Source organism: Nicotiana tomentosiformis, chromosome 2, assembly GCF_000390325.3.
Source record: "Nicotiana tomentosiformis chromosome 2, ASM39032v3, whole genome shotgun sequence".
Classification (NCBI taxonomy): Eukaryota; Viridiplantae; Streptophyta; class Magnoliopsida; order Solanales; family Solanaceae; genus Nicotiana; species Nicotiana tomentosiformis.
The window spans coordinates 136,718,953-136,732,243 of NC_090813.1; the positions used below are offsets into that span (position 1 = coordinate 136,718,953).

The 13,291-nt window shown below is 39.7% G+C and overlaps 1 protein-coding gene across 1 annotated transcript; it reads right to left on the bottom strand.

Moving 5' to 3' along the window:
- Positions 1–10,571: 10,571 nt before the first annotated feature.
- On the bottom strand, positions 10,572–12,051 carry LOC104097922 (uncharacterized). Its single transcript, XM_070196142.1, has one exon. The coding sequence runs from the start codon at positions 11,606–11,608 to the stop codon at positions 10,829–10,831; it is 780 nt and encodes a 259-aa protein (XP_070052243.1). The 5' UTR covers positions 11,609–12,051; the 3' UTR covers positions 10,572–10,828.
- Between the last annotated feature and the right edge of the window lie 1,240 nt (positions 12,052–13,291).

The following is a 13,291-nucleotide window of genomic DNA, read 5'->3' on the forward strand; positions in this document are numbered from 1 at the left end:
CAGTTTCACTCAAATCCGACTCTGAATCGACACCGAAATCTCAAAAATTTATTTTTATGAGATTTCTAAAATTTCCCCAAATTTCCATCTCAATACACTAATTAAATGGTGAAAACAATAATATATTTGTTTATATTAACCAAATCCGAGTTAGAATCACTTATCCAAATGGTTTTCCTTGAAAATCTCACAAAAATCGCTTCTGCTCAAGCTCGAGTTCGTCAAAAATGGCAAATGGGACGAAATCCCCAGTTTTATAAACTGCCGAGGCAGCCATCGATCTTGGGTATCTATCATGGCTCTTGGACTCGGTCCTGGGCCTTCGATCATGGCCCTCGATCCTGCCTTCGATCATGGCTCGATTTTCCGGGTTCAATTTCTGGGCTTCAATTTCTGCATTTCCAGCAGAAGAAAATTGCAGCAGCTTTTTAAGTCCAACTTTTGATCCGTTAACCATCCGAAATTCACCCGAGGCCCTCGGGACCTCAACCAAATATACCAACAAGTCCTAAAACATCATACGGACTTAGTCGAGTCTTTAAATCACATCCAACAACACTAAAAACAAGAATCACACATAGATTCAAGCCTAATGAACTTTGAAACTTTCAATTTCTACAAAAGATGTCGAAATCTATCAAATCAAGTCTGATTGACCTCAAATTTTGCACACAAGTCATAAATGACATAATGGAGCTGTGAAAATTTTCAGAACTGGCTTCCGACCCATATATCAAAAAGTCAACTCCCCGGTCAAACTTCAAAACTTAAATTACTATTTTAGCCATTTCAAGCCTAATTTAACTACGGACTTCCAAATAAAATTTCGAACACGCTCCTAAGTCCAATATCACTATACGGAGCTGTTGGAATCATCCAAATTCTATTCTAGGGTCGTTTGCATATAATTCGATATCCGGTTACTATTTGAACTTAAGCTTTAAAACTTTGGAACTAAGCGTTCTAATTCATTCTAAAATCTCACCGGACCCGAACCAATTACCCCGGCAAGTCACATAACAGTTATAAATCATAAAATGAGCAGTAAATAGGGGAATAGGGCTACAACTTTTAAAATGACTGGCCGGGTCGTTACATCCTCCCCTCTTAAACAAACGTTTGTCATCGAACAGGTTTAGAATTATACCTGGAGTCTCAAATAGGTGTGGATATTTGTTCTGCATCTCCCGCTCAGTTTCCCAAGTAGCTTCTCCTTCTGGTTGGCCTCTCCACTGCACCTTCGCGGAAGCAATGTTCTTTGACCTTAGCTTTCGAACCTGTCTGTCCAAAACAAACACTGGTTCCTCAACATAAGATAGATCCTTGTCCAACTAAACTGAACTGAAGTCTAACACATGAGACGGATCAACGTGATACTTTCGGAGCATAGAAACATGGAATACCGGATGAACTGTAGAGAGACTAGGTGGTAGTGCAAGTCGGTAAATCACCTCTCTAACTCTTTCAAGAATTTTAAAAGGCCCAATATACCTAGGGCTCAAATTTCCCTTCTTCCCGAACCTCATCACACCCTTCATAGGCGAAACCCGGAGCTGGACCCGCTCACCAACCATGAATGCAATATCACGAACCTTCCGATCCGCATAACTCTTCTGTCTAGATTGGGTTGTACGACATCGATCCTGAATCAATTTAACCTTTTCCAAGGCATCCTGAACCAAGTCTGTACCCAATAGCCTAGCCTTTCCTGGTTCGAACCAACCCACTGGAGACCGGCACTGCCTGCCATATAAAGCCTCATATGGCGCCATCTAAATACTCGACTGATAACTGTTGTTGTAAGCAAACTCCACAAGTGGTAAGAACTAATCCCAAGCACCCCCAAAATCTATCATACACGCACGAAACATATCCTCTAATATCTGAATAGTGCATTCGGACTGCCCCTCTATCTGAGGGTGAAATGTTGGACTCAACTCCACATGAGTACCCAACTCTCGTTGTACATCCCTCCAAAACCGTGAGGTAAACTGTGTACCCCGGTCAGAGATGATAGGTACCGGTACGCTGTGAAGTCTGACAATATCGCGAATATAGATTCGAGCCAACTACTCGGAAGAATAGGTAGTCATCACAGGAAGGAAATGAGCTGACTTGGTCAACCTATCCACAATCACCCAAACTGCATCGAACTTCCTCTGAGTCCGTGGGAGCCCAACAACAAAATCCATAGTGATCCACTTCCATTTCCATTCTGGAATCTCTAACTTCTGAAGCAATCCACCTGGTCGTTGATGCTCATATTTCACCTGTTGACAATTTAGACACTGAGCTACATACTCCACTATGTCTTTCTTTATTCGTCTCCACCAATAGTGTTGTCTCAAGTCTTGATACATCTTTGTAGCACCCGGATGAATGGATTACCGCAAACTGTGAGCCTCCCGGAGAATCAACTCACGCAAGCCATCTACATTAGGCATACATAGCCTGCCCTGCATCCGTAATACATCATCATCTCCAATAGTAACTTCTTTGGCATCACCGTGCTGAACTGTGTCCTTAAAGACAAGCAGATGGGGGTCATCATACTGACGCTCCTGATACGATCATAAAGAGAAGACTGAGAAACCACACAAGCCAAAACTCGGCTCGGCTCGGAAATATCCAACCTGACAAACTGGTTGGCCATGGCCTGAACATCCAAAGCTAAAGGCCTCTTTGCTACCGGTAAATATGCTAAGCTGCCCAAACTCTCCGCCTTACGACTCAAGGCATCGACCACTATATTGGCCTTTCCGAGATGATAGAGAATGGTGATATCATAATCCTTGAGCAACTCCAACCATCTCCGCTGCCGCAAATTAAGATCCTTCTGTTTAAACAGATGTTGTAGACTCCAGTGATCGGTGTAGACCCCACAATGGACACCGTACAAATAATGCCGCCAAATCTTCAAGTCATGAACAATAGCTGCTAACTCAAGGTCGTGGACCGGATAATTCTTCTCATGTACCTTTAACTGTCTAGACGCGTAGGCAATCACCCTACCGTCTTGCATCAACACTGCGCCGAGACCAATACGCGACGCATTACAATACACAGTATAAGACCCTGAACCTGTAGGTAATACCAATATTGGTGCTGTAGTCAAAGCTGTCTTGAGCTTTTGGAAGCTCTCCTCACATTCCTCGGTCCACCTGAACGGAGCACCCTGCTGGGTCAATTAAGTCATAGGTGCAACAATAGAAGAAAAACCCTCTACAAATCGACGATAATACCTTCCAAACCAAGGAAACTCCGGATCTCTATAGCTGAGGTCGGTCTGGACCAACTCTGCACTTCTTCAATCTTCTTCGGATCTACCTTGATCCCCTCGCACGAAACTATATGGCCCAAAAATCCCACTGAATCAAGCCAGAATTCACTATTTGAAAATTTTGCATATAACTTATTTTCTCTCAAAGTCTAAAGCACAGTCCTCAGGTTTTGTTCATGATCTTCCCGGCTCTGGGAATACAGTAGAATGTCATCAATAAACACAATGACGAAAGAATCAAGATAGGGCTGAAATACATTATTCATTAAGTGCATAAATGCTGCTAGGGAGTTGGTCAGCCCAAAAGACATCACAAAGAACTCATAATGACCGTGCCGATTCTTGAAAGCAGTCTTCGGGATATCTGGCTCCCAAATCTTCAACTGATGATAGCTTGAACGCAAGTCGATCTTAGAAAATACTCTGGTACCCTGAAGATGATCAAATAGGTCATAAATACGTGTCAATGGATACCAGTTCTTCACTGTAACCTTGTTCAGCTGGCAGTAATCAATATACATCCGCATAGAACCATCCTTCTTCTTTACAAATAAGACAGAAGCACCCCAAGGCGATACACTGGGCCGAATGAAACCCTTATCAAGCAACTCCTGTAATGTTCTTTTAATTCTTTCAACTCTGTTAGGGCCATACGATATGGTGGAATAGAAATGGGCTAAGTGCCCGATAACAAATCAATGCCAAAGTCAATATCCCTGTCGGATGGCATACCGGGAAGATCCGCTGGAAATACATCAGGAAAATCCCTTATTATAGGAACTGACTCCACGGTAGGAGTATCAATACTAACATCTCTCACATAGGCCAGATACGCATCACACCCCTTCTCAACCATTCGTTAAGCTTTAAGAAATGAAACAACCCTACTAGGAACATAATCCGAGGTACCTCTCCACTCTACCCGCGGTAGACCTGACATAGCCAACGTCACCATCTTGGTGTAACAATCAAGAATAGCGTGATAGGGTGATAACTAGTTCATGCCCAAAATAATATCGAAATCCACCTCCGCTCTGGTCTCAAAACCACTGATAACAATTAAACACGACCGATACATACGGTCCACAATAATAGATTCACCCACGGGTGTAGATACATAAACAGAAGAACTCAAGGAATCACGTGATACGCCCAAATACGGGGTAAAATAAGATGACACATAAGAATAAGTGGAGCCTGGATCAAATAAGACTGATGCATCTCTATGAAAGACCGGAATAATACCTGTGATAACAGAATCGGATGCAACGGCCTCTGTCCTAGCAGGAAGGGCATAATATCTGGCCTGGCCTCTCCCTCTAGGGCGACCTCTAGCTGTCCGACCTCCACCTCCAGCTGGCTATGCAGGTGGAGTGGCAACTGGTGCAGTAATCATGGCCTGAGAAGCCCGAGGGCCCTATGGAATAGGTAGGGCATGAGAAATCTGTGGAGGTGCACCCCTCCTAAATCTGGGGCAATCTCTCATAATATGACGAGTGTCGCCACACTCAAAACAAGCCCTCGGAGGACGTGGCTACTGGGACTGGCTCGGGCCTGATCGACTAGACTACCCGCTGAAAGCACCCCGTACATGAGGTACGATAGGCACTGGCGGTGCATAATATGGAACCCGAGGTCTGGGAGTAGCCAGAATACCACTGGAAGCTGGAAGTGCTGAATGAATAGGATGGCTCACATAACCTCTACCATGATGGGCTGCAACTGGGGCACAAGAATTATTATATGTGCCAGAATCTCGGGGTCTCTTAGCTTCCCTCTCTTCCCTCTCCCGAGTCCACATACTTTCCAATCTCCTAGCAATTGACACCACCTGTTGGTATGTGATGTCCATCTCTAGCTCTCGGGCCATACTGAATCTGATACTATGGTGGAGACCCTTAATAAATCTGTGAACCTGCTCTCGAACAGTAGCAACTAAGGCTAGTGCATGCCTAGTCAACTCACTAAATCGGACCGTATACTCTGACACAGTCATAGAACCCTGGCGCAACTACTCAAACTCTACGCGCCATGCATCTCTAAGACTCTGAGGAACATACTCCCTTAAGAACATATCTGAAAATTGAGTCGAAGTGAGTGAAGATGCCTCAGCGGGACTATCCAACTCATATGCCCGCCACTACTGGTAGGCTGCTCCTCTAAACTGGAATGCCGTGAAAGAAACCCCACTAGAATCCACAATGCCCATAGTACAAAGGATACAGTGACATTCTTCCAAAAAACCCTGAGTATCCTCTGAAGTTAAACCGCTGAAAGTGGGAGGGTGGTACTTCTTGTACCTCTCGAGCCTGAGCTGCTCTCCCTTTGAAACTGCTGTCCTAATCTCAGGACGAACTGAGACAACTGGCTGCACTGGTATAACCTCTGGGGCATGGTCAACTTGGGCCCAAGTTTCTGGAGTACGGGCAACGGGAGTTTGTGCCCCTGCCCCGGCCTGAGATATGGCAGGAGCAAGTGGAATTAACCTTGCCTGAGCTAAAGTGCCAAACATGCCCAAAAACTAGGCAAGAGTCTCCTGAAGTGCAGGAGTAGTAACAGGCATCTCAGGTGCCTGCTCTCCGACTAGAGCTACTGGTGGCTTTGCTGCAACAGCTCGTGCAGGTGCTCTGGCTACACTACGTGGTCTTCCTCGACCTCTGCCCCGACCCCGACCTTTTGCGACTCCAACAGGGGGCGCGGGTGTCTGATCATCGGACCCAGTTGTGCGTGTCCTCACCATCTGTGAGAGAATAGAAAGATAATGGTTTAGAACTTTGAAGTCAACAATTGCGCATGATAAGGAATCAATGAAGTGAATATTTTCCTAACAGTTCCATAACCTCCTGAAGATAAGTACAGACGTCTCCGTACCGATTCGCAAGACTCTACTAAACCTGCTTGTGACTCATAATACCTATGAACCTAGAGCTCTGATACCAACTTGTCACGACCCCAAATTCCCTCCGTAGGAGGTCGTGATGGCACCTAGTCTCTAAGACTAGGTAAGCCTATCAATGCGGAATAATAATAGATATCTAAAATAAATAAACTACAATTTAAATAATTACAACTCCCAAAATCCGGTAGAAATAAGTCACAAGCTTCTAAGAATTTATCCTCAATGTCTCTATATATCAAGGTTTAAAGAAAATAAAGAAGCAACATGATAATGATAGAAGGGAACTCCTGAGTCTGCGGACGCTGACAGATATACCTCGAAGTCTCCGTACACAGGTAACTCACTGATGTCTGGGCTGGTAAGATGTACCTAGATCTGCACAATAAGATGTGCAGAAGCGTAGTATGAGTACACCACAACGGTACCAAATAAGTGCCAAGCCTAACCTCGGTAGAGTAGTGACGAGGTCAGGTGATGCCCTACTGGAAAATAAATAATGGCATGGTAAAATGTTTAACAATATAATAAGATAAAATGACAATAGAAATGAATCAACTAGTATGTTACCATTTAATTACACCAAAGAATAGCAATTAATACCTCGTGAAAACAAAACATAATTCTTTTCAACTTGCAAGAAAATCACAACAATAATCAAAGGCAATTGCGACCATAAATCAATATCAAACATGGGCACTCCCGAGGTACCACCTCGTAGTTCCAAATCATAAATAAATTCACAATATCTCATTTTTCTTATATCACTGCGGGAGCCTTCACGATTTATTTTAAAGAAAATATTTTTTCCGAAATAGCATCCCGCGTTTAGCCATCCTTATCACACCGCATGACTTCTAGTAGTTTCCCCTACTAGCCACGCGTATCAAGCCACTCTTATCTCACCGCATGAGTTTCAACACCCAAACCTTATACCACCGCATGCGTATCAATATCACAATATAACATAATTTGTATCTCAAGTGCCCAAATATTTTAATTTGCCAAAATAAATCAATAAAAATATTTTTTCATAATAAAGAGCTCACGGCTCATGCCAAAACAATTCATGATAATATTTTTCTACAATAAAGAGCTCATAGATCAATCACAATTAGTACGAAAATCTCACAAAATATTCAGCAAATATAATAATTCACAAATTTACTACCTTGTTTTAAATATCAAATTTTTAAATGTAAAATACTTTATTTTTAATAATATTTGAAATTAAAGAAATTTCACCTTCAAATAATACACCGAATAAAAGAAATCAAGTTTCAGCTAACAGGTAAAAACAATTAGGAGGAGAAGGTCAAACAAATTTAAAGTATATAAATCAAATCAATGATGGAGAATATAATAAGATTTAATAATTTAATGAATATGCAACAATGATCTACACAATTTATAAACATGATCTTTCACATTTAGCCCGTGTACACACTCGTCACCTCGTGTATACGACTTTCATCACATTACAATTATCACATCAATACCAATCCTAGGAAAACTTTCCCCCACACAAGATTAGACAAGTCACTTACCTCGACTTGCTCCAATTTAACCAAGTAGTATGCCTTTTCCTAGATTTTCCGACTCCGATCGACTCGTATCTAGTCATAATTAATTCGATACAATCAACAAAAATTATAGGAATTAATTTCATAAGAAAATATTATATTTTTTAATAAAATCCGAAATTAGCTCAAAATTCGCCCGTGGGGCCCACGTCTCGGAATCCGGCAAAACTTATAAAATCCGGCAACCCTTTCAATTACGAATCTAACCATATCAGTTTCACTCAAATCCGACTCCGAATCGACACCGAAATCTCAAAAATTCATTTTTATGAGATTTCTAATTTTTTTTTAAATTTCCATCTCAATACACTAATTAAATGGTGAAAACAATGATATATTCGTGTATATTGACCAAATCTGAGTTAGAATCACTTACCCAAATATTTTTCCTTGAAAATCTGACAAACATTGCTTCTGCTCAAGCTCAAGTTCGTCAAAAATGACAAATGAGACGAAATCCCCAGTTTTATAAACTGCCGAGGCAGCCATCGATCTTGGGTATCGATCATGGCTTCGATCTTTATGGCCCTCGATCCTGGGCCTTCGACCATTGGTCTTTGATCACGGACCTCGAGCCTGCCTTCGATCATGGCCCTCGAGCTTTGCCTTCGATCATGGCCCTCAAGCCTACCTTCGATCATGGCCCTCGAGCCTGCCTTCGATCATGGCTCAATTTTCTGGGCTTGATTTTTGGGCTTCGATTTCTGCATTTCCAACAGAAGAAAATTGCAGCAGCTTTTTAAGTCCAACTTTTGACCCGTTAACCATCCGAAACTCACCCGAGGCCCCCGGGTCCTTAACCAAATATACCAACAAGTCCTAAAACATCATACAGACGTAGTCGAGTCTTCAAATCACATCCAACAACACTAAAAACAAGAATCACACATAGATTCAAGCCTAATGAACCTTGAAACTTTCAATTTCTACAAACGATGTCGAAACTTATCAAATCTAGTCCGATTAACCTCAAATTTTGAACACACGTCATACATGACATAACAGAGTTGTGAAAATATTAAGAACTGGCTTCCGACCCCTATATCAAAAAGTCAACTCCCCGGTCAAAATTCCAAACTTAAATTACTATTTTAGCCATTTCAAGCCTAATTTAACTACGGACTTCCAAATAAAATTCTGAACACGCTCCTAAGTTCAAAATCACCATACGCAGCTGTTGGAATCATCCAAATTCTATTTCGGGGTCGTTTGCACATAATTCGACATCCGGTCACTATTTGAACTTAAGCTTTAAAACTTTGGAACTAAGGATTCCAATTCATTCTAAAATCTCATCGGACCCGAACCAATTACCCCGGGAAGTCACATAACAGTTATAAAGCACATAATGAGCAGTAAATAGGAAAATGTGGCTACAACGTTTAAAATGACTGGCCAAATCGTTACGGTTATGACTGCTGAGTTGGCTTCAACTATTTAAATGAGTTACCTGATTTATTTATATTATTGTGGTTATTACTATTATTGCGTACAGGTTAATGTAAGTGACCTGTCTTAGCCTCGTCACTACTTCGTCGAGGTTAGGCTCGGCACTTACCAGTACATGTGGTCGGTTGTACTGATATTACACTCTGCACTTCTTGTGTAAATTTCGGAGTTGGTCCCAGCGGCGTACCATAGACTTGCTCGGATTTCGGCTACTCAGAGGAGACTTGAGGTATAACTGCACAGTGTCCGCAGTTCTGAAGTCCCCGTCTACCTTATTTTAGCTGTGTGTTTGCTTTCAGACAGTTTTATTTCATTCAAACCTTTATTTGTATTATTCTAGAAGCTCGTGCACTTGTGATACCAGTTCTGGGATGGTATTTAGACATCGCTATTATTATGGATTATTCACTACATTACAGACTTTACTTCCGCATTTGTTTTTTTGTTATTAATTAATTTAAAATTATTTTAAAATGGCTAATACTATTCTAACGTTGGCTTGCCTAGCAAATGAAATGTTAGGCGCCATCACGGTCCCGAAGGTGGGAATTTCGGGTCGTGACATGTTATGACATTATATTTATAAATATTAATTTATTTTATCAAACATGAATTCCATGATATTTTTACAAAATGTATGTTTTTAGTTTTTATAGTTAATTAAACTAAATATTATTAATTTGGAAAATATATATCAATACTATATTAGTTATAAAAATATAATTCCTAATTATTGTGTATTCAAGAAAAAATATGCATCTTAAGTACCAAATCTAATATCATTCATACTTATAAAAAATTATTTATAGGCATATTTATTATGTTAACTTTTAAGTTTCGATAATTACTTCATTTAAAATTTAATCTAATTATGTAATTACAATTGTGCAATAAAACAGTACATTTGTAATTACACTGTAATTACATTATGACAAACAAACATGTCATCGTAATTACTAGACTGTGTAATTACTAGGCTGTGTAATTAATACCCTAGTAATTATACCAATTCTAATTACCGGATGACTTTCCAAACAGAACCTTAGTATTTCACCAGTATTTCAATTACTGAAGTTAAGCATTTGCAATTTGCAAATACTGATGATTAAACCAGTATTTCCAAATATTGGAATCAAATACTTAATCCAGCGATCCGAAGCAAGAAAAATTAAAAAATAAACCAAGCTTATTCATCATATTCTGAGCAGAAAAAATAAAATAATATTTCAGAGCACTCCTTATAAGTCCCAACTTTTTGTCTTAGTCTTATCTCTGATAGAATAAGTAAACGAAAAGTAAGGAACCAAATTCGAATCACAGAGAGTTAGATGCATGTGTAGGCAACCAAAAGCACAAAAACAAATTAAAGCATATAATGGGACAGGCCCTTTGATAGCAAATATTACCTGTTATTTCTTGTCACCCACAACTCCCAAAGAAAAAGAAAAAAAGCATGTGGCATGGAATGTATTATGCTCCATACTTTTGGCCCCAGTACTTATCCTTTCTCTCCACACTTTTTCCTTCTCAATTCTCAATCATGTTAATCTAAGGAAAAAAGTAACAAATCAAACCTTTCTTATTTTGGAAACTAATAAAGCAATCATGTCCATTAATTAATCACTTCTTCTTGTTCTTTTCCTTGCCACTTGAAAAGAAAGAACTTAAACCAAACAAACTTGCTGAAGGGACATTTAGTACTGGGCTGAATTTAACTCCATTGTTGTATGGAACTTTCTTCAATGGAGGCTTTTGACCATTATTAGATGACACTGATTTTGAAAAGTGTCTCTGAGAATGCTGCTTGTGACTTAAATTATCCTTTGATGATGACGAATTACGCTTCACACTTGGAGTTGAACCAGTTGAATTGCTTCTTGATAAAAGTGGCAATGGACATAAAGTTCTTGCATAACCATTCCCACAATTTAAGCTACTACTTCTCTTGAATCTCCAAAATGACTTTGAACTCTGCTTTTCATCTATTGATTCAAGAACCCCTCCTGTTTTATTTTCGATTGAATTTTCATTCTTCAAATTCGAGCTAATTTTGCCATTATCAAGAATATTGCTAGTGTTAGTGTTACTACTATTCTTGCATGGAGGCAGAGGAGGGGCTGGTATTGGACGTTGCTCTATTTTTTTAAGTGGAGCAGACGAAATTCTTCTCTTAATTTCAATTGGTAAAATCTTTCCATCAAAGAAAAGCTCATCAGCTGACGAAGATTCAAGATCAAAGCTTTCGCGAAAAACGCAAAAATCAAAATCAATACTAGAGGAAGATGAAGTTGATCTAATGTGTTGCTCAACAGGAACATAGTCTGTTTGTGAAATATCGAAGGAGATCCGAGCTGGACTCATTATAGATGACTCATCAGATGAACACAGCTCAATTGCCATTGTAATTGCCAACAGAAAAACTTTGAAGATGAAAATATTGAATGCAATTAAGTTAACAAAATGAATTGAACAGGACACTAGGTCATAATTGACTGCACTGACAATTTTTTTTAAAGATTCCAAACCTAATAAATAAAGACCAGAATAAAACCCCAACTGTCAATAGTACTAAAATTTCAAGACAAAATGGTTGGAAGGTAGAATATTAAGAGGAGGACGTTAAATAGTAGGAGAGGAGTAGTATTGAAGGAAAAAAGGACCGAAAGGGAAGAGAAAAGATGATGAATAATGAGAGAAACGTGGGGAGGAGGCTAATTAATGGAGGCTTGGACATGAAGATAATATAATACAACATATAACAGGCTTTTACTTGTGAAGCAAAGAGAAAAGAAAAAGGAAAAAAAGTGATAACTACTTGGAATTGGTCTAGGACGTTTTAGAAGCGACGTGGGCGGGGGTGGAATTGTGGAACGGGTATATGAGAACTTTTGGGAGAAGTAATTTAGTAAAACATTAACCCGCACACACCATATTTACATCGAATGTATTAACTTATCATGATTGAACAATAAACTAATGTGAAATATGTATAAATTAGTTGTGGTTTAGTGTAAGAATATGACATGAGTCATATACGGGCCGACCATAGGTTAAGGCCAATAAAGCCATGCCTTTAGGCCCCGTATTTACCAAGTATTGTTACATAATAAAGTATATTTATATAATTATATACAATAATTAGTGCATTTGTTACCTTTTTGGTTTTATTTTTCCTCTTCCACGTACATCTACTCATTTTCCCTTTTTATAGTGAGTTCTTCACTTTTCAATTTCAACTCGATGTTTCTGAATCAATTAGTTTTCATTGTCGCACTTGATTTATTCCATAAACTAGAGAGCAAGTCCTTTGAGATTGTATATAGAATCAAGATATTTGTTTTTGCAATCCAAAAAGACATTGGAAGAGTTGTATTATTATAGCTGAATACGGGTAAAGTCGGGCTCATGGTATACCCCGGTCTCCGATAAAACAAGCCAAGTTCGAGACATGATGACAGGGGATCGAAATCGAGGCAAAAGTCTCATCGAGTCAGAATCCAGGGGCATGACGCCTACCCTCAAGAATATCGGGGTCACAGTTCGGAATCGATCTTAGCCTTGAACGACTTCGAAGAACATTGTCAGGCAATCGAGTACGGCCAACGGAAGACCTTAATATCCGTCACCAGCCAGATATCACGGTGGGGATCTCGACACGTATCCATGAAGAATCGATAATCAGTTAATCCGAGGATTTTTTTTACCTTTTATAGAGTTGTACCTAGAGTAAAATTCTCCTACTATATAAAGGGGGCCTGATAATTCATTAAAAAACTGTAACACGCATACCAAAGCAATATATCGTTATTTTCTCTATCACTAACTCTTTCTCTTTTTCATTTGTGTTGGTCGTGATGAGCCCAACTCGAGGGTGACTATTTCACTAAGCCTGGAATTATCCTATTTGTGTCATTTGAATTTACTTTATCTTTGTTTGCTCAGTAGTAACTTAATTTATCGCTTTTACCAAATTTATCTGCGTATCCTTAAAATCACTTACAAATTTAATTATTATCTGATTTTGAGGGTAACAGTTACGACCTCGAAGTCTAGTACCGGGGCCACCCCGTTCTCGTTGGTTTA